Source organism: Apium graveolens, unplaced genomic scaffold, assembly GCF_009905375.1.
Source record: "Apium graveolens cultivar Ventura unplaced genomic scaffold, ASM990537v1 ctg6390, whole genome shotgun sequence".
Classification (NCBI taxonomy): Eukaryota; Viridiplantae; Streptophyta; class Magnoliopsida; order Apiales; family Apiaceae; genus Apium; species Apium graveolens.
Genome location: NW_027419434.1, coordinates 59,021 through 82,410, shown reverse-complemented (window position 1 = coordinate 82,410; position 23,390 = coordinate 59,021). Strand labels below are relative to the sequence as shown.

At 33.5% G+C, this 23,390-nt stretch overlaps 1 protein-coding gene across 1 annotated transcript; it reads right to left on the bottom strand.

The window, feature by feature from the left end:
- Nucleotides 1–1,515: 1,515 nt before the first annotated feature.
- LOC141703254 (uncharacterized) lies at nucleotides 1,516–9,532 on the bottom strand. The gene is made up of 10 exons (XM_074506823.1): nucleotides 9,358–9,532; nucleotides 9,098–9,300; nucleotides 8,267–8,354; nucleotides 5,121–5,190; nucleotides 4,945–4,951; nucleotides 3,395–3,628; nucleotides 3,059–3,250; nucleotides 2,866–2,970; nucleotides 2,657–2,741; nucleotides 1,516–1,837 (listed from the first exon to the last, which is right to left on the bottom strand). Exons 1-10 carry the CDS (start codon nucleotides 9,530–9,532, stop codon nucleotides 1,746–1,748), a joined length of 1,251 nt encoding a protein of 416 aa, XP_074362924.1. The 3' UTR covers nucleotides 1,516–1,745.
- Between the last annotated feature and the right edge of the window lie 13,858 nt (nucleotides 9,533–23,390).

Sequence of the window (23,390 nt, the reverse complement as noted above, 5' to 3'; positions counted from 1 at the left end):
GTTACAACATTGTATAAAGACTAAACACCGGTGTGACTAATATCCATCGGCAACAAAAAGCAAACATACAATTAAGTAGCAATCAATCCAACACTTTCATGTAATTTCATGATACTATTACCTACTATATGATATATCTTGTATAATGAGATACACTAATAAATTAAAGAATGAAAACTAACCTCTGAGAAATCAACATTGTTGATAGTCGAGACTAAAACCAAGTAAATAGATCCTCTTTCAAAACAGAAGCATCGGTTTGCAAGAGCAGTCGATCAAATTTGTGTCATGTTCACGTATCTTTATCCCCACCCCCACCCCTACCTTTTCTTTTTCTAATGTAGTTGCTTGCTTAATTAATATAATTCTTTTCTAAAAAATATGTAATTTTACAAAATTGTAACATAGCCTATGCATAAAAATAAGATTCACATTGCTTCATCGAGCAAAATATAGGAAACAAACACCAGATAAATGTATTGCAATCTTGTGGCAAACCTACTTAATGTGCTCAATACTAGTCATGACCTTACATGTGTTATTTACCTAGGCGAGACAAAGCTAACAATGATTTTATAATTACATGTGTTTAATTGACAACCAATCAAATATACAATGTTCCGCTTATAATAGTATGGTGTAGAATTTGACGAAGTGCCAAACTGACAACCAACCAAATATACTAGTTTTGCTTATTATAGTAAAATAATATAATATAGATAGAAACTAGTGAATTGGTATCTACATAATATTTGACATTAATATGATGACAATATGATATTATTAATAAAAATTACAAGAGCTATAGAAAATGAATAGATACAATATTAAGTTTTAAAGTATAGCCTACATTTTAACTTAAAAGTTTGGGTCACATACTACAAAACACATTTAGACTAAGAAAATGTAATTGAAAATTTAATGTAAAATACTATAGTTTTTTTGTAATTTACAAATACATTTTTTAGTGATGTTTTATCCATTTTAGTAATAATGACATAAAAACACAGTTTTATGTTTCAGTTACATATAATAAATACATATTTATCAATTTTTATAACATTTTGACAAAAAATGTTAAGGCCACAGGTAATCTATTGCCTCAATATCGCCTAATCAAGGACATGGGACGAAGCAATTGCCTTATTAAAATCGCTTATCAAAAAGCAGTAGACATTGCCTCATCTGTGCTTTTGGTAACACTGGTCCTTAAATTGAATCTTTGTTGGCATGCTGTATTTATCTTTTACTTGCAAGCAAAAGTTGTTTTATACCTCATCATATTTTGAAAAAGTGAATTTGTCGAACACTCCCAAAAAACGTTATTTCCTAAAGGTTTTGTTGTTTCTTTTTTTTTTTGATGTCACATCTAGATAATTGAAGTTAAGACACACACAAATACATACTTACATTCACACACACACAAATACATACTTACATTCACACACACATATATATATATATAATTATGTTCCCACAAAGGAAAGAGATACTTATGACACTCACACACTTAAAAATACCCCGTACTGAGATAATTGTCATACAAAAGAATTTCCAAAATATTGAGGTTCGGATATATTATAAATGATAAAATTAACACGCTAACCTATTAATCTCTTCCAACAAAGCGGGATCCAGATCATTATCAACAATGTCTCCGTCAGCATTGAAGCTCTCATGTTGAGTGCCCAGTAGGTGTAATCTATCAGCAGCGGAACCTCTATCGTATGCAGAATTAGAAGCATTCAAGTCCTAAAAATTTTAATATACATCTTCTTCTCTTTCCCTTTGTTACGATTCTTTTTCTTCTTCTTTGAGGTTTGACCCCCTCTGGTATCTGCAAATATAATGTACTTAATTAATATTAATGTTTGCATCATTAAAAAAAATCGCCTTGCCTACTTCAAACTACACTGTAAGGTATGAAACAACGAAAAACTAACATCTAAGTTCCACAAGTATAATTATAAAGATACCATTAGATAACCATACCAAAGAAACCATTAAAAGGATAAAATTTCATCACTTTTTACTAGAAAAGAAGAAATATGCTTGTACAAATTGTTTATCATTTGAGGATGAGCAGATCATTTTGACAAGGTGGACACTTTTCCTTCAAGTTAGGACATGTACCCTAAAACTTAAATACATCCCAATACACCTCTTCTAGAGAGTAGAACTAAGACAATAAGGGTTTTTATTTAAAGACTATAGAAGAAGAGACGTAGTTGATATATCAAAACTGCCCCAAACTCATTATATAGTATGTAATTAGAAGAGACATGACTAGTATATCAAAATTGAGATAATTAGTTAGGCTAGTGGTGGTGTATTCCTTTTTGAAATAATAGGATGTCATGTCTCACTGTGTAAAACAATTTTATAGGCATATATGGGTTTCCCTTTAAAATTGTTTTGATACACCTAATATCCTTCAGTTTCTACACATTCTTACATGCCATTATTTTCGTGTTGTTATATGGCAAGAAGAACAAGCTGAAAAAATAACATTTATAGAGGACTTTGAGTATTTACAAAAGAAAAAGGACCACGGGTATAGCTAATTTAGAATATATGATCAGTTCTTATAATACACATATTTAAGCAAGTATGGAGCACACATATAAAAAAATAGTGAGCAAAAAGATAATGATACCTCCATCGCCATTGATAAAAGAAAGGAGGTCATCAATTGAACGAGCTTCAGGCTCCGGAGCCTCCAGTTCTGCTGCCTCCACATTCTATCAAGGAAGAACATCAACCAATAACAAGTTAAGTATGAAACAAAGAAAAATATTAGAAGATAGATTCAAGTTGTTATAGTACCAATTATGGTAATCATATTGAAGAAGACTTGAATTTTACCTTTATATTCGGTACCTCGTCGAGCTTTTTCGTCTGTTTCACAAACAGCTTATTTGAAAGCCTGGCACGTATGTTGACATTCTTGTGAGGTTCCAGCTCTTCTCCCTGCATCAATTGAAAAAATTAACATAAAAAAATTGAAGGTAAGGAACATGTCACTGGCAGTAAACATGGTAGCTGCAAGAAAAATAACCTTCGCACACTGCTTGAAAGATCTAGATAAATCGTGCTCTATTTCCGAGACACTCTTCTCAGTGTTTTGAGCAAGAGTGTCGCGGATCATTTCATATAGCCCACTAACTTGTAGACAGTTTGCAGCACGAAGCAACGACCAAAGAGAGTGTTCGTCCCTTTGAAGAAGTTCATCAATATACAACTTGCGCTCCTGCTCAAAGAAAAACAAATATAAATTCAAAATTTATGATATCCTTTATAAAATAGAAAAAAATCTGCAATTAATAACTCTAAATCAAAACAAGTGTCAGGAAGCACAAACTAACAACAAGAATTAAGCAAACACGAATCTAACCTCGCAATCCCGACCCAACGCTACAGCAAAACGAAAATAATCAAATACCATTTCCAGTCCCTCTTTCTCAACGTCTGGAGGTAGACAAATCGGTGTGCGCCAATTAAACCCAAATCCTCTGTCCAATGCATCGCATATATACTGGGACAACCAGGCATGCTCCCCTTCTAATTGTGTAATCTCACCCACAGCAGTTCGAAAATAATACCATATCTGCTGGTCATTCAAAGTATACTATATTGCCGATAAAATATTCATTGTTAAATGCAGCTTCGGAAACAATACATTATACAAGTAGCTCAGGAATGCTAGACATTCATCATAATCCAAATAGCGTGGCACTATAATTTAATAAAGCACGTGATAAAAAATGACACGAATAGCTACAATATACATGAAAAAGGTAAAATAACGACAAGAAACTACACCAATAGCTTAAATATACATGAAAAATGTAAAATAACGTGACAAGAAACAAGACGAATAACTCGAATACAAAAATAACTGATCATCACTTACAGAGTATGTACACAGTTGAGAGATGAAAAGCCCTCTTTCCTTCCATTTGGTTGAAATTAATAATGATTAATGATAATCTCCTTATTATTAATTATGATTTATAATTAAATTTCATAAACTTATGATTATTAGCTTCCAATTCAATCATCCCACAACCCCAACCAGAGTGAGAGCCAAACAAAACGTGTTGAGAACACGAGTCTGAACTAACCCACTTGATTTTATACAAAATTTCTCTTTTCTTTTTACAAACTAATTCCTTCAATTCCATTTTAATTGTCACATTTTTCTTTATAAAACTCAAATTGACCAATTTTTTACTAAAAATTAAAAATTACTTCTGTATTATTTTAAAAAACTAAAAATTATATATTAAAGTAGATTAAATATACTTTCCAAAGATGTAATTTTTTTATTTTGTTCAATTATAAATTATTAATAAATTTCGGTCAAACCTAAATCAATTTGACCTACACAAATCCAAATGTGACAACTAAAATGGGATGGAGCGAGTACCATTTTTCATAAAACTTTTTATAAACGTTTTCTAGTGTGTGTTCACGGGCACATTCTAAGCGCGGAATCTCATGAGTTTAGCTTATTTTGATTGATGCAATTTTTTTATATGCAGGGCTCTACTATTACTAATGAATATAAATCAATCAAAATGAAGTAAATTCATTAGATTTCGCGCTTAACATGTGCCCATTAGCACACGCTAGAAAATTCCTTTATAAAAATATCATTTCCAAAGTGCAAAGAAAAAATCACAAAATAATATATATTTTTTTAAAATATATATACGGAAATAATTTTCTGATTATGTTTTCTATAAAACAAGTTGATAAAAGTATATATGATGCTATATATACAATATAAATATAACATTATTTTAAATTTTCATCACAGTTCACTATAAAAATAAAAAAAAATTATAATAAAAAATTTGATTAAAAATTTAATTTTCAATGTATAATCATGTTTAGAGTACTGCAATATATTATAATTCTAGATTAAATCAAAAACATTACATTTAATCTGAAATTTTAATAAAAAAAATAATTAAATCATATACAACAAATAATTGAATTGATTGATATAGATAAAATCGAAAAATTTTACTTGATGAAGAAAAATGTAACAAGAGACACAATTATAATTCAAAATTTGAAGAAAACAAAAATTGATATATTTACAAATTAGTTACCTGAACATTTGACAATTCCTTTTCGATATTTGACTTAGAAGATCTTTTTGACTTGGACATATTTCATAACCTACGCAAAAAATAAAATGCAACAAAATGCAACATGAAAATAATATATGTCATGGAATATATAAGAGAGCTTTTTTCACCATGGTAGTACCCCTAGATTAATGGGTGAAAATATATTCACTACATATAAAAGCATAACGCTGCATGTCTCAAAAATGATCTAAAAATGTTCTCAATGACAGATTTTTATTGATCAAATAACAAATAAAATTGTAACAACTTAACATTCGGTAATGAGGATCAAACTCTAGTAATTCTCCAAGAAAAATGTTTATCCAAACAACAAGAGGTAAATTAACCAGGATTTATTTGTGTATTCAAAATCAAAAATAGTTTTTAAACCACGAAGTAGAATAACAAGTATTCTATAACAAAAATTTGTAAAGTAAAATCTATAAACTATATAAAATCTGTAAAAACATTACCTTCAAAAGAGTGATGCACCAAAAATAAGAACTTCAAACAAAAACACGGGATACCGGTTGAAATGAGAGAGATGACAATAAAAATGAAATATAATGTATGAAATTCTTTTTCCTCCAATTATGATATCCAAAAGATATAATGCATATATCAAAAAATGACTAAAAATAATAACCAAATTTACATATACTTTAATAGATTATGTGGGTATCTATTTAGTCTTTTTTTTAATAAAAAGATGTTAAGAAGAAGCAATATATTCAAATAATAATGATAATGATAATAATAATAATAATAATAATAATAATAATAATAATAATAAAATAATTTTAAAGATACTTTTAAATATTTGGTGAGTATCTACATATTATAATTTATTTAAAGAGTACGAGAATGTCCTCTCTTGATTTAATTTTTGAAAAATACAATACATATAATAAAATATAATAGATGATAACGATAATAAATGATTCTCAATACTTCTCCTAAGAATTAGATGAGTATCTTCTATATTATTTGTGAATAAAATGTCCAATAGATACTTAAAAAGTAATAAGATTACATTTTAATAAAATTCAAAAAGAATCAATTATACTTATGCAGATTTTGAAAAAGAATATATCATTCTATTTGGGGTTGTTTCTAATAATAATTACAGCATTTTGAAAAGGCAAGTAAGTTTTTATATAGATTTGAAAACAATTTTTCTAAAAAACGCTTCTGGTCTATTTGTAAATAAAGTAAATCCTACTAAATTAAAGAAAAAAAATGAATTTTTGCTAAAAAATTATTGGTTTAAAATGCAAATCGGGCCAAAAAACTTCTTTGTAATACTATATTTAAAAAAAATAGGAAAATATGTAATATCTAAGATTTGCACGAATAATGTTAAATGCATAAAGTGAGAAATTATTCAAATTTTGCGATATATATGTGCATCACTGAATAAATAATTATATAAAAGTTATTATAGTTTGATGAGTTACTAAAAAGTGTATGGTATGATAACTAATTATGAGGGAGGCGAACACGTGAATGGATACGTGTCTCGAGAATATGATTTATTCAAGAAAATATTTCAGTGGTGATAAAAAGAAAAAAAAGTGACTAGATTCAGATGAAGTAAAAATATGTGATATTATAAGTGATATTTGGATACAAGATTATTTGAAAATATTGTTTTTGAGTCAAATCGTTATTTGGATCCTTATTCGATTAATAAATATAAAAAGATGGTTATAATTAAGATTAAATAGTAAAATTAGTAAAGTACGAGATTTGTTTGATTGAGATATATGATTATATGCTATTTGATCGGTATGTGTTCGATTTTACGGTCATTGTGTTTTAAAATGTTTTTGAATGATTTGTTTTTGCGAAAAAATGAGATTGTTTGACCTTTAAATATTTTTATAAAATCATAGAAGTTTGATTGATTCATAAAGCATGTTTTATTATCTCTATAATAACCCAAAAAACTTATTGAAAATGATATTTGGATTATTTTAGTGATGCTGCCCAGTAATGATAATTGTTTAAGGGGGTTGGATACAATTATCAACCAAATCGATTGATTAAAGAAGTAAAGTAAGAAAAACAATAAACAGTTTAATCAAATAAAGTTTATATCGATCTTTAATAAACTGTTACAAAACTCTGTCAAGAACAATATTCTTAAGAGCTGCTAGGTTATGAAAATACTCGAGTTGTGCACACCACAAAGTGATAACCTAATCAGTGTTTATATATCACACATCTACAATCAATTCCTATTAATTACAAGATATGTTACAATATGATTTATCTAGTTTCTATACATATTTAAATGAACAACTACAATCCTATAAATCAGCAGATTCTGATTTATCATGTAGTTGTGACTTATCGAATCATATCCTGACAGTTTTCAAATCCTGATGCATATCCTGACCGTCTCAAATCCTGACGGCTTAACAAATCCTGAATGTCAGACAGATCCTGATCGACTACACATCTTGACTCCTCATGACAGATCCTGACTCCATGGAAATTCCTGATTTCTAACATAGACAATTTCTGGTAATGGCTTGGTGAAGATATCAGCTACTTGTTGATCAGTTGGAACAAAGTGAAACTCAATTGTTCCTTCCATGACATGCTCCCTGATAAAATGATTTCTAATACTGATATATTTTATGAGTGAGTGTTGTACGGAATTACCTGACATAGAAATGACACTATGATTGTCACAATGGATAGAAATTTTAAAATAAGACAATCCATAATCCAATAGTTGATTTCTCATCCAAAGAATCTGAGCACAGACACTGCCAGCTGCAATATATTCAGCTTCAGCTGTAGATGTAGATAATAATTTCCGTTATTTGCTTTTCCATATAACTAATCTACCACTCAAATATTGACAACCACCTGAGGTACTCTTCCTGTAATTTATGCATTCAGCAAAATATGCATCAGAATAGCCAACTAGACTAAAATCTGATTCTCTTGTATACCACAAACCAAGAGATTGAGTCCCTTTTAAATATTTAAAATTCTCTTCACAGCAACCAAATGAGGTTCTCTAGGTTTGGCCTGAAATCTTGCACACAAACAGGTTGCATACATAATATCTGGTCTACTAGGAGTTAGATAGATTAATGAACCAATCATACCTCTATAAGCAGTGACATCAATTTCTTTACCCTTATCAGGATCTAACTTTTTAGCAGTGGCCATTGGAGTTTCACTAGTAGTACTTTCCTGCATATTGAATCTAGTCAACAGATTCTTTGTATACTTAGACTGATTAGTGAAAATTCCTTCATCAGTTTGTGTAACTTACAGTCCAAGAGAGTTACTCAACTCTCCCATCATACTCATTTGGTGCCTTTACTTCATTAGATCAGAAAATTTCTTGCACATCTTGTTGTTAATAGACCCAAAAATAATGTCATCGATATAAATTTGCCCCCAAAGCAACTCACTACCCTTATTTATGTAAAACAAGGTTTTATCAATAGTACTTCTTTTGAAACCACTTTCAATCAGGAATTTGGCAAGTGTTTCATACCAGGACCTTGGTGCTTGTTTGAGTCCATATAAAGCTTTGTCAAGTCTGTACATATGGTTTGGAAATTTTGGATCAATGAAGTTTAGTGGTTGCTCAACATTTACTTCTTCTTCTAACTCTCCATTCAGAAAAGCACTCTTGACATCCATCTGAAAGACCTTGAATTTCTTGTGTGCAACATATGCCAAGAAAATCCTCATAGCTTCCAGTCTTACCACAAGAGAAAATGTTTCATCATAGTCAATGCCCTCTTGTTGTGAATAGCCCTTTGCAACAAGTCTAGCTTTCTGTCTTGTTTCTAAAAACCCATTTTGTGCCAACTACTGACTTGTTCTTTGGCCTTAGAACTAATTTCCAAACTTCATATGTATCAAACTTATTCAATTCTTCCTGCATAGCTTGAATCCAATCAGGGTCCTTAAATGTTATCTACTTTCTTTGGTTCCTCCTTAGAAAGAAAATTGTGATAGAGAAATTCATATTCAGTTGCACTCCTTGTTTGAACACCAACATCAGGATTTCCAATGATAAGATCAGGTGTGTGATCTTTTGTCCATTTTACAAATTTTGGCAGTTTAGTCCCATTTACTGATGTTCCTCTTGTATTGGATGCATCATTTTCATGTGAAACTCCCCCTGTATCAGTGCTATTAGTTCATGTTTGAGAAGAGCTTCTATTTGAGGACTGTTCACCAAATTGATCTTGATTCTCAGTTGAATGATCATTTCTTGATGAGTTGTCATCTGTTGTATTAGAAGAATTTCTAGTTGATCCAGTGTTTCCTGATTCATCAGTGTCATCAGAATTTGATTCACTAGAGTTGTGACTACCTTGTGACAGCTCCACCTCAACATTTACATCTTTCATAATCAACTCTAGATCAAGATCAGAATCATCATCAAGATCTGACTCAGAGTCGGGATTTGTCTTTTTGTCAGGATTTTACTTATCGTCAGGATTTGATAAGTCATCAGGATTTAGATCTTTTCCTGAATTGAGCTTCTTTTTGGCAAATACAAGTTCTTCATGAGTATCTTTTTCAATACCAGGAATCTTTTTGTCATCAAAAGAAACATGGATTAATTCAACAATTATTCTAGTTCTCGGATTGAAAACTTATAGGCTTTTGATGAAGGATATCCAATAAAAATACCCTCATCAACTTTTGCCAAGCATTTCAGGATGTGTCCTAAGAACAAAATACTTGCATCCAAAGATATGAAGATGCTTCAAGCTTGGTTTCTTTTCCTTGATCATTTGATGAGGAGTTAGTCCCTGTCTGTTAATCAAAGTCAGATTCTGATTATAACAGGCAGTGTTGACATCTTCAGCCCAAAAGTATGTAGGTAGATTAACTTCCACAAGCATGATCCTGGAGTGTTATGTTAGGTCACACACACTGTAGAGGAGGGTGGATACAGTGTATAGCACAATCAAATCGAACTTTAATAACTCAAGTAACAGGAAACAAACTTTATTCAAAACAATAAACTCTGTTACAGTATGGAACTGTCCTCTCTCAGTGATGAACAAATATCACGAGAGCTGCTAGGGTTACAATTAATAATCTTCTCGATAACGATAACACTTATAGTGTAAACCCTATGTCTGTGTTTATATACTACACAGTTACAAGATAATCGCTAATTGATATGGAATATAATTCTGCTTCCTAAAATATATCAATCAGATATCTTTTCTTCCAAGTATTCTATTCTTCATAAAATTCCTTCTTCATGCATATCTCTTCTTATGTTTGTCTCGATCTTCTCTTCCTGTAAATCAGCTGTCTTCCTTATCTGAACGTTTCCTTTAAGTCCTGATATTATCTTCTGATAAATATCTCTTGAACCTTAAGTACTGATGACTTAAGTTCTGACTTCAGTATAAGTGCTGATTTCAGTTAAGTACTGATTTGTCCTGTTTAAGTGAGATCTGAAAACTAAACATAAATCACATTAGTCATGACATTATCAAATATAACTAACAATCTCCCCCAACTTATAAATTAGCATAATATACAAGTTCAACAGATATTTGATGATGTCAAAAATATTAAGTACAAATGCATGAGAATTTGACTAGATAACTACAACTTACAGTCCTTAAAGCTTTATCAACTTTAACTTCTGATAACAACTTTAGTATGTATTCATATCAGAATTTGAGCAGTTGTAGATCTTGACTTGGCTTCACCTTCTGATCTCTCTGATGTCAGGAGTTGTTCTGAGATAGTTCTTTAACAAACATCTCTCAGCATATCTGAGTTCATCAATCATCCTCCTTTTAGCATCTTTAAGTTCTGCAGAATCTTCACCAGTTTGAAAGATTGCAGCCCTGAGATCATTAATTTTAGCTTTCTTTATGTCCTGATCCAGTCTTGTAACCCAGAAAGGTAGTTATAATATTAGCAGAGTTAGGATTCATCTCAACAATATCACCCTTGTGATCTCTGTACTTTGGAAGATATGTGCTGTCAAACTTAACAGAATAAAGCCTTTTCTGTCTTTGAATTTGAATCTTCAAATAGTTTGCAGCACTTTCTGTTATTTTGTCATTCACTTGAAGTAAGAATAATACATGTTCCAATTCTTCAAAATACTTCAGTGGAATGGCATTTTCCCTTATATGATAAACCCTAACATTTTTCATGAAGTACAACAAGATGTGTTCTTTCAAGTAGGTATGGTAAACCATCTGTACAGATTCTAGTTGATTCAATCTTTCAGGAGTAGCTCCAATACCTGGTTCACTTAAGGAAGTTGGATCATTGGTTATGTTCTGTATTCTTCTTTCATCAGCACTACCCAATCCAGATTTATCTCTTGCTTCCTTTCCAGTAACCACTCTTGCTTCAAAACCACTTACATCAGTCTTCAAAGGTTGAGTTTGTTTGGCTTTGGTGAATCCTGGTAGGAGTATCTTTGAAGGTTTAACATGAGCAATGTCAGAGGTTTCCTTTAATTTATCTTCTGATATCAAGTTAACTTGAGCTATGTCAGAGGTTACTTTCTTCTTTGAGATATCAGAACTAACCATATCTTTACTCTGAACAACTTGAGCCATGTCAGAGGTTGTCTTAGAAATTTTTCTTGAAGTCAGAGCAAGATCAGCATCTTCAACAGTAATTTCTTCATCCACAGGAGGCACATAAACCTTGATAGGTTCACCAACTTTCTCTTTGCCCTTGGACCTTGGATCTATCTGCAATTGTGATTTAGCCTTGGTTGCCTCAGGATTTGTTCTTTCCTTTATCACAATGCCTTTGGTCTTTGGAAGTTTCTTTTTACCAACAGAAGCTTCAGATTTAGATTTGATCTTTTCTGACTTAAGTCTAGCTTCTTCTTCCATCAGACTCTCAAAGTCCATTCCGGGATTCTCCTTAAGAAATAACTGTCTTGATAATTCTTCATCAAGATCCAAAAGTTCATTAGAACTTATCCTTTTACCAGTAGAAGAAGTAATTCTTTTTCTAGCATCAGAACTTATCCTGTGACTTGTAATTTCAGTTCTTCTTGATGAGAAACTTCTACCTTGACCATGACCTCCACCCATTCTAGAGTTTCCCTGGTCATCTTTTTCATCATCCTTCCCCTTAAGTGTCTGATCAGTTTTGCATTTGGACTTAATTACTTTCTCCCCCTTTTTGGCATCAGCAGGTAAGAGAAGAGAGACAAGCAATTCCACTGAAGCTTGGATTTTATCGAGTTGAGATTGCTGAGAAGCTTGATTTTTCAAAATATCATTAATCTGAGACTGTTGCTTCTCTTGGGTCTTCTCAATGTAAGCAACTCTGTCAAAGGTAGGTTGGAAGAATTTTTTCTTTTCAATTTTCTTAACCGTTTCTTGCTTGAGCAATTCTTCCTGAATTTTATGTAACTCTGCATGAGTTGTTGAATGAAGACCTTGCAGATGGCTAGTACTCAATGCAGTGACTCGAAGCAGCGTCTTGAAATCATCATTAATTAACATTTCATCAGCTTTTGTCAAGTGCTCAGCAAGAATCTTGTCAGATGGAACAAAGGTAACAGAGTTCCATTCCTTAGTCATTTAGTGATGCAGTCGAAGAAAAAGCTCCATTCCTTCCTGATATGAGCTCGTTTCAACTGTCCAAACTTAGCCAAACTCTTCTCATACCCTAAATTGGCCATGAGCTGCTGTAGAACTGGTTCCTCCGGAGTTGAGAAAATGCAGCCTTCTGGTAGACGTAGAGCTTGACGAACTGTTCCAGGAGTTACCACATGTTCAGAATCATCCACTTGAAAAATAATGCTGGGAGTACCATTAGCACCACCATTATCAAAATGCTCAGTCCGCCAAAACGTCAGAACTTGTTGGCTTAAAAAGACTAAAGGCTGGGTCAATGCATACCCAATTTCACTGTGTGCAAGAAGATCTTGCACAAAATGCAACTCAGACGGAGCTTCATCATGATTTAGAATTGCAGCATAGTTGTTGGGAACGAACTTAGCTCCATCGATGATCAAATACTTAGGTGCCATGAGAGAAATTGAAAATTAAGATTGCCTGTAAGGTGTTTGATAAAATGTCTATATGAAAAACAATCGCCAGGAGATGAGAGAGAGTAAAAGCAAAGAAAGAGAGATAAAGTGTAAAAGTAAATAAAAGATTGTATAATCTTCTCTCTCTCTTACTTATACGTGGTTAAAAAAATAACCGTTGGACACCTGTCAGACATGCAGTAATAATGAATAGTTAATGGGCACGGGAAAATAGTAATCATTACTTATCACATGCAGTTTTTCAAGGAAAAACTGTTATTCCCAGTGGACTAACAATGAGATTTACAGAAGGGGGGTTGAATGTAAATCTCAAAACTTTTTCAAGTTTTGAGCAGTTTGTAAGACTAAGTGTTTGAGTGATCAAATGTGTGTAAATTGCTTAGAGCTGATGCAGACAGATATATATTTAAACACAAATGAAATGAGCACAAAGAACTTAAAAACTTTTCTGGTGGATTTGTTGTTCCACCAGAGATGTGTTATTTCAGAAAATCTGTGATTCAAAATTAAATCACAGCTGCTTCCTAGTACAAACTAGATGATTTTCTCTCTTGATATTTCTAAATAGCTCAGGGAAAATTCATATCTAATTACTAGCTTCTACTTGGTTTATATAACACCAAGTTTACAAGTGAAGACAAAGATAAAGTACAATAAGACAATAGTTCTTCACTTGTTTCTGTTCCATTTTTATCCAGTGTAATATGGAATTATCTGTTGACTTTCCATTTTGAACCAGACTAAAAACGGCTGCTTTTTCTGCTGTTCCTGAAATAGGCTACCACATCTCTGTCAATCCATGTGCCTCTGTCAGCTTTGTTAACTGTCACTATCAACTACTATGAGACTGAGCATCCGTTGAAGCTTACATCCGTTGATGGCTTTATCCGTTGATGCTCTAGCAGTGCATCCGTTGAAGCTTTCATCCGTTGATGGCTTTATCCGTTGATGCTCTAGCAGTTGAAGCTTTATCCGTTGAAGCACTTATTCGTTGAAGCGCTTATCCGTTGAAGCGTTAGAGACATCCGTTGAAGCTTAGTTTCTTATCCGTTGAAGATCTTCAATATCAGTTGATACTTCTTCACTTATACAAAATTACAAAGCATGAAATATTTACAATTAGCCCTCCTACTTGTACATCCATTAGTAGTCAACATGACTGATTATCTCCTAACAACATCTAAGAATTACAGCTTGAAACCAGAGAGTGAGATGTGCTACTATACCAAACTTATTGCTAAGTAAGGCTACTCCTTCAACGGATAGCCAAGATGGTCTTATCCGTTGAGGCTACAAATACTAGATTTCTACTTAAGTGTTTTGCTGAACTTATCATCAAACTAATACACATATTCCTAACAAAAACCGTTCCACTTACCAAGTAATCCCATTAATTGTGGTAAGTCAGTTTTAATTCAAAATTTAAACTGTTCCCACTTATTTAATCATTTTCAATGCAAAACCAATATTCTATACAAAAAATGTCAAGTGTGAGTATGACCAAAAAAAAAATTAAGTAAACAAGTACTGATATTTTAAAATCAGAACTTAATTTAAATCAATAATTAAAATGGTCATCAGAATATGGATATATCAGGATTTAACAATGCAGTAGAATTGCAAAACATCTCAGAGACAAAATCTTGTAAAAATATAAAATTCCATTAATATATTAAGAGAATACATTCATGAAATTGAAAATTCCATCAGAACATTACAAGACTGTCCTAAGCTACTAAACCTAACATCAACAGCTTTTGTCCTTGGCTAAGAAGCCGGACAAAACTGACGATGAAGAAAGACAGGAAGAAGAAAACAAATTATTTCTTCTTCCGACTCTCTATAAAAAGAATAGCGAGTTGTATGATTCGCTCTTGTTGGCGGAGAGCTTCCAACCTTTCTTCTTCCAATCGCTCCAGATGGCGATGGTAGTCCATGTAAAAGAACATGAGGTGTGTGAGAACCTCCTGGGGAACCGAGTCCCAAATCTCATCAGAAATGACAGTTACGTGCCATTCCTGCTGCCAGTTCTCACAGCTCAGCTCCATGTTGAAGGTCTCATAGTTCAAAAACATATTGTAGTTGACCATGTTTGTGTTGGTATGAAGGAAAAGAGAGTGAGTATGCGAGAAAAGAAATGATGTGCAGGCTGGAGGGAAGTGTTGGTTTATATAGGCAATAGAATGCCAGGAGACGCAAGGAAATTTAATGCGGACAGGTAGAAATAATTCTACCTCGTCTCCCTAGAGTGGGAAGAAGAAAAACAGTCATTGGAAGTGTAAAACAGGGTTTAATGCGCACAAGTAACAAGTAAATATTACTGTGCATTACGTGTTCCACTAACCCTAACTGTATTGACTGTTAATATCTCACCCGTACATATTCTGATTTAAAATAAGAATGTTTCATCTTTTAACCACAAATAAGTCAAATAGAGGATCAGAATTTAATATCAGCACTTAGACTTATATCAGAACTTAACAGTCATCAGAACATGATTTCTTAACTCGAAAAATGAATGCCATCTCTGTGATTCTTCACACAAATTCTGATTTCAGTTCTTCAGAACTTATTTATCAGAACTTCCATCAGAACTTGTCCTCAGAATTTATGTAATCTGACACATAAACTGTTCATCTAAAACATCATTGATCGCCACTGAAATTTTCATCATTCATATGGAATGTAAGTGTGGGCATTAAGAAAAATATCAGACAAAGAGTAAGGTTTGATTCACTTCAGTATATCTTAGAAATAAGGCATAACTAAGAACTGTACTAAAAATCTGTCATTATTCTGAAGTTTACTTTTGAATGAGTTCATGCACGAGTCCACCTCAACTGTTTTGTGCTTATTTTATGCATATTTTGAAATTCTATTTTACAGTGGCTTCTCAGTGTAAGTGAGTCACGACTGCTTATCAGAATTTATGCTATTATCAGAGTATTTCTCCAGTAATCATAGAGTGTGAAAAGTCACCAAGAAAAATAATTATTTGCTTTTCTGATGCATATTACTTAATACCAGCAATGCACTTGGGTCGTCCCTTCCACATTTTTACTCTAGATCTCAAAGGAGTACCTGATTTTTTATTCTCTTTTCTTTAACTTTTTCGTTTGATGAGTGAGGTTTATCAGCACTTAGTACATCCATCAGATTTACTAACATCAGAACTTAACAGATGAGAAGCATTATTCTAGTTTTTGACTTAGTAATAAGATAGACAAAGTAAACGTGACTAAGCTCAATATAAGAATTTGCTCGTGTCAATAGATTTCCATATAAATGATTACTTCTAACATGGGATCTCTGGTATGTTAAAGACTACTAGGTTAGTATCTAGCACAGTTATCCTCATAGGATTGAATAGTCACATAAACAGTCATATCACTATCAGAGTTTAGAAATTCACATCAGACAACAATCAGTACTTAAGCAATTTTCAATTAAGCACAGAATACACAAAGAGAGTAATTTCTGTAAATACTGATCATAAAGTCTGATGCATCAGAACAAAAACTAAGCAGATTTAGAGAAAGAACCTGAAACCATTCCAAGTTCATTTACCAATCTTGTAAAAGTAGCTTCACACAGTGGTTTTGTGAAGATATCTGCTAGTTGGTCGGTTGGAACAAAATACAATTCCACTATACCTTCATCCACATGTTCCCTTATGAAATGGTACCTAATGCTGATGTGCTTTGTCATTGAGTGTTGAACTGGATTACCTGTCATAGCAATAGCACTTTGATTATCACAGTAAATAGGGATTTTAAAATATGTTAACCCATAATCCAGTAACTAATTCTTCATCCAAAGAATCTGTGCACAACAGCTTCCTGCAGCAATGTATTCTGCTTCTACAGTTGATGTGGAAATTGACTTTTGTTTCTTGCTAAACCAAGAAACCAATCTGCCTCCAAGAAATTGGCAGCTTCCACTTGTGCTTTTCCTGTCAATTTTGCAACCTGCAAAATCTGCATCTGAGTAACCTATTAGTTTAAAATCTGATTCTCTGGGATACCACAATCCCAGATCAACTGTTCCCTTAAGATACTTGAAAATTCTTTTCACAGCTGTTAGGTGAGGTTCTCTTGGATCTGCTTGAAATCTTGCATAAAGACAGGTAGCATACATGATATCAGGTCTACTAGCAGTTAGATAGAGTAGAGAGCCAATCATACCTCTGTAATCAGTAATATCTACTGATTTACCAGTGACATTATCTAGTTTTGTTGCAGTGGCCATGGGAGTGGATGCACTTGAACAATCTTGCATTCCAAATTTCTTCAGCAAATTTCTGGTGTACTTGGTTTGACAAATAAAAGTGCCTTCTTCATTCTGCTTGACTTGAAGGCCCAGAAAATAGCTAAGTTCCCCCATCATACTCATTTGATATCTTGACTGCATCAGTTTGGTAAACTTCTTGCAAAGTCTGTCATTTGTAGAACCAAAGATGATATCATCAACATATATTTGAACCAGAAGTAAGTCCTTTCCATGGTTGAGGTAGAACAGAGTTTTGTCTATAGTTCCTCTGTTAAATCCACTTTCCAGAAGAAACTGAGCTAAAGTCTCATACCATGCTCTTGGAGCTTGTTTAAGGCCATAAAGTGCTTTATCAAGCCTGTAGACATGATTAGGATATTTGGGATCTACAAAGCCTGGAGGTTGTTCAACATATACTTCCTCCTCCAATTCTCCATTGAGAAAAGTACTTTTCACATCCATTTGAAAGACAGTAAACTTTTTGTGAGCAACATAATCCAAAAATATCCTTATGGCTTCCAGTCTAGCAACCGGTGCAAATGTTTCATCATAGTCAATTCCCTCATGTTGAGAATATCCTTTTGCAACCAACCTTGCCTTATTTCTTGTAATTATGCCAACACTATCAGTTTTATTTCTGAATACCCACTTTGTACCAACAACAGATCTGTTCTTTGGTCTTGGCACTAGGGTCCAGACTTTGTTTCTTTCAAATTCATTTAACTCTTCCTGCATTGCTTGCACCCAATCAGCATCTTGAAGAGCTTCTTCCACTTTCTTTGGTTCAGTCTGAGAAAGAAAAGAATTGTAAAGACATTCACTTGAAGTAGCTGTTCTAGTTCTGACACCTGCATCAGGATTTCCAATTATTAAGTCAGGTGTATGTGATTTAGTCCACTTCCTTGCAGATGGAAGGTTTTCTCTAGAACTGGATGCTCCTCCACGATCTGTGCTATCTTCATCAATATTTTCTGATGCTACCCCTGAAACTATGCTCCCTGAGTTGGATTCTTCAGAATTTAAGTTTTCAGAATTATCAGAACTTGGCTTATCAGAACTTGACGAATCAGAACTTGAAGAGCCAGATGTATGTTCTGATATTTCTTGAGATGTGGTTGTATCTTCAGTATGCTCCCCCTGCATAGGTGCATCTTCCTTTGGTGTAGTCACCACAGTTTCAATAACATCAGAGTTTAATCCATCAGAGTTTGCAGTATCAGGATTTAGTCTGTCAGGATCAGAATTTAAGTCTTTATTTTCAAATCTCAGCTGACCATGATCATTGAAATGTTCAAGTCCTGTAATCTTCTTATCATCAAAAGAGACATTGATAGATTTCATGATCACTCTCGTTCTCAAGTTATAGACTCTGAAGGCTTTTGTGGAAAGTGGATATCCAACAAAGATTCCTTCATCAGCTTTTAGATCAAATTTGAATAGCTGTTCAGGATGAGTCTTAAGAACAAAACCCCGCGGAGCATTTTTTCTTTCGTCCTCGGACTTGCATCCAAATACGTGAAAGTACTTCAGATTTGGCTTCTTTTTCTTCACCATTTCATATGGTGTTTTTCCATGCTTGTTAATTAGTATTGCATTCTGAGTAAAATAAGTAGTCTGCACAGCTTCAGCCCAGAAATAGGTTGGAAGCTTTGCTTCATCAAGCATTGTACGTGCAGCTTCAATGAGAGTTCTATTCTTTCTTTCAACAACTCCATTTTGCTGTGGAGTTCCAGGGGCAGAAAATTCCTACTTGATTCCATGGTTTTTGCAGAACTCTTCCATTATCAAATTCTTGAACTCAGTACCATTATCACTTCTAATTATCTTCACATAATCTTTGACCAATTTATCTAGTTGCCTGACATGATCAATCAAGATAGATGCAGTTTCACTTTTTGTGTTCAAGAAATACACCCATGTGTATCTGGTGAACTCATCCACTATGACCATAACATATTTCTTCTTTGCAATAGACATGACATTTACTGGACCAAATAGATCAACATGCAGTAGGTGATAAGGCTCAAGAATTGATGATTCAGTCTTGCTCTTGAATGAAGATTTCCTTTGTTTAGCCTTCTGACAAGAATCACAGAGACCATCAGGAGCAAATACTGACTTTGGCAGTCCTCTCACAAGATCTTTCTTGACTAGTTCATTTATATTATTGAAATTTAAATGAGAGAGTTTCTTGTGCCAATTTCAGCTTTCTTCAATTGATGCTCTACTCATCAGACAGATTGCAGAACCATCAGTACTTGTTGAAAGCTTGGCTTCATAAATATTACCATGCCTGTATCCTTACAGAACAACTTTGCATGTAGATTTACTTACAACTTCACAGTTTTCTTCAAAGAAATCCATATAATAACCTTTGTCGCAGATTTGACTGACACTCAGCAGATTGTGTTTAAGTCCTGAGACCAGAGCTACTTCTTTAATGATGACATTCCCAAGATTGATATTGCCATATCCCAATGTTTTTCCAATGTTGCCATCTCCATAAGAAACACTTGGGCCAGCCTTCTTCACAAAGTCTGATAGCAGGGCTTTATTTCCATTCATATGTCCTGAACATCCACTGTCCAGAACTAGGATGTTTTTCCTGTTGCCCTGCAATCACAAAGACCACTAATGATTAGTTTTAAGGACCCAGACTTGCTTGGATCCTTTGGACTTATTAAGTTTGTTAACATTTGCAGCGGATTTAGCATCAGATTTATGTTAACATTTTTCTTATCAGAATTTACACTATCAGACTTTGAATCAGAACTTACACTAGAAGGAACAATGCTAACTTTCTTTAAAGAAGGTTTTATTTGATAATAATCATAGTAAAGACTATAATATTCCTTACAAGTATAAATGGAATACCATAAACTACCACAATGAAAACAAGGATTTTGTGGCTTATATCTAACAGACTGACTCTTAACTCCTGACTTTGAAGGTAAGGAGTTTATGTTCTTATTTTTCCTGCAAAAAGAAGCCAGATGGTTAGAACTTCCACAGTATGACATGTTTTTTTAGGAGCATCAGGAACAGACTTATAATCATTGCTTTTATTCACACCTTCCTTTCCATTCCTATTTTTCCTAGGTGATTTTACCTTGTTGGCATTCTTAACATCTTTCAGCTTATGCTTAAGCTGCTTCTTTGTCATTAAGCCTACGTTTACTTCAGTTGTCTTTTCCTGTTTTAGTTTGTCAGAAGTTAATTCCTTTTTAACTTCTGATCTCTCAGTATCAGATTTTACAGCTACAAACTTAACATGTTTTAACTTTGGCTTTTATTTAACAACTATAGGCTTAATATATACAGTTCTTTTATCATTCTTATCATCTCCATAACCTAAGCCCTCTTTCCAGTTTTCACTACTTAACAAATTCTGAGTTGTTCTGCAAGAGTTAGTCCAAGTCCTGATAATCTCTCTTTCTTTTTCTAACTCAGCTTTTAGAGATTCATTCATTTTAAGTATTTCATCCCTAACATAGAAAGCATCATCTCTATCTTTCTGAGTTTGATGGAACATGACTAACTCTTTTTCTAAATAATCATTCCTCTTTTTGCAAGCAAGATTTTCAGAAGTTAATCTTTCACATGTTAAAGTTTGATCTCTATAGCTAATGAACAGGGTTTTAAGATATCTTCTCAACTCATTAATATCATCAGTATGAAAGGCATAGGTAGTTTGAGGTACCTTTAACTCAGCAGCTTCAGAACTGCTTTCAGCACTTGCCATATCAGCATTTGCTATCAAGGAGTAATTCTCCTCACTTTCAGACTCTGAGGTGTCTGTCCAGCTTTTGTTCTTTGTGACAAGAGCCTTGCCTTTGTCACTCTTCACTTTCTTGCAATCAGGAGATATGTGGCCTTTCTCACCACAGTTGTAGCATTTGACATTTGTATAATCTCCTCTGTCAGACTTTCCTCCTTTGCCCTCAGATTTTCTTAAATTCTTCTTATCAGAACTTGCACCTTTCCTGGAAAACTTCTTTCCCTTCCTGAACTTCCTGTATGCAATCTTTGTGATTCCTTTCATCATAAGGGCACACAGCTTCATCATCTCTTCATCAGCATCCGTCTCAGGCAAGCTTTCAGATTCTGAGTCATCATCACTATCAGAACTTGATGACTCAGTATCAGACTTTGTGAAGAGATCTTTACCCTTGCCTTTCCTTGAGGTAGCTGCCTTGGGGGATTCTTCTTCAGCCTTAAGAGCAACTGTCCTTGACTTTCCTCCTTTCCTCTTGCTTCTTTGTTCCATCTCAAGTTCATAAGTCTTGAGCATCCCATAAATTTCATCAAGAGTTGTTTCATCCAGATTATAATTGTCTCTTATTGTTGTTGCCTTCAAATCCCAGCTTTCAGGAAGAGCCAACAAGAATTTAAGGTTTGAATCTTCAAGATCATACTCCTTATCAACCAGTGACAAATCGTTCAAGAGTTTGACAAATCTATCATATAAATCAGTCAATGACTCATTAGCCTTTGAGTCAAAGTGTTCATACTCTTGAGTGAGTATTGTCTTCCTGTTCTTCTTAATCGTATCAGTTCCCTGACATCTTATTTCCAAGGCATCCCATATCTCCTTTACAGTCTTGCAGTTTATTACCCTGTTTGACATTACATTATCAATGGCACTATGCAGTAAGTGTCGTACCTTAGCATCCTTAGCAATTGATGCGATATCTTCAACAGTGTAGTCACTCTTCTCCTTTGGTACTGACTTTGCTGCTTCACCTGCAACTGCAACAGCAAGCTTGGTTGGTTTGTGAGGCACTTCCTTGATTCTATCAAGATATTCTGGATCTGTAGCTTCCAGAAACATGGTCATCCTCACCTTCCATTTGGGATATTCAGATGGTCTCAATATGGGAACTCTAATAGTCTCATATCGGCTTTGAATCTGTGTCTTTGGAGGTTCTTCAGTTTTGGTGGGCTTAGTTGGAGTTTCTACTTCAGACATGATTGTTTTTGGATCTTGAACTGTTTGTGTGTTAACAGATAGGCTCTGATACCACTTGTTAGGTCACACACTGTAGAGGGGGGTTGAATACAGTGTATAGCATAATTAAATCGAACTTTAATTACTCAAGTAACAGGAAACAAACTTTATTTAAAATAATAAACTCTGTTATAGTATGGAACTGTCCTCTCTCAGTGATGAACAAATATCATGAGAGCTGCTAGGGTTACAATTAATAATCTTCTCGATAACGATAACACTTATAGTGTAAACCCTATGTCTGTGTTTATATACTACACAGTTACAAGATAATCGCTAATTGATATGGAATATAATTCTGCTTCCTAAAATATATCAATCAGATATCTTTTCTTCCAAGTATTCTATTCTTCATAGAATTCCTTCTTCATGCATATCTCTTCTTATGTTTGTCTCGATCTTCTCTTCCTGTAAATCAGTTGCCTTCCTTATCCGAACGTTTCCTTTAAGTCCTGATATTATCTTCTGATAAATATCTCTTGAACCTTAAGTACTGATGACTTAAGTTCTGACTTCAGTATAAGTGCTGATTTCAGTTAAGTACTGATTTGTCCTGTTTAAGTGAGATCTGAAAACTAAACATAAATCACATTAGTCATGACATTATCAAATATAACTAACATGTTATATTCTTCCTTTCCACAACTCTATTTTGTTGAGGTGTACCAGGAGCTGAAAACTGTTGAGAAATTTCCTTGTATCAACATAACTCATCTATCTTGGTATTTGTGAACTCAATCCCATTGTAACTTCATAGAATTTGTACTTTATACTTTGTGCCATTTTCAATAAGTCTCAAATTATCCAGGAGAACATTTGTTGTTTCGTCCTTACTGTGCAAGAAAAAATCCATGTAAATCTAGTATATTCATCAACAACAACTAGAGTGTACCTTTTCTTGTTGATTGACATCATATTGGCAGGG

Coding starts and splice junctions, on each gene's coding strand:
- LOC141703254 (XM_074506823.1), bottom strand. CDS start 9,532: ATGAAAGATGTAAATGTTGAGGTGGAGCTGTCACAAGGTAGTCACAAC. Junction 3,251..3,394: donor CGTTGGGTCGGGATTGCGAG/GTTAGATTCGTG, acceptor TTCTTTGAGCAG/GAGCGCAAGTTGTATATTGA. Junction 1,838..2,656: donor TTTTATCAATGGCGATGGAG/GTATCATTATCT, acceptor TTATATTTGCAG/ATACCAGAGGGGGTCAAACC.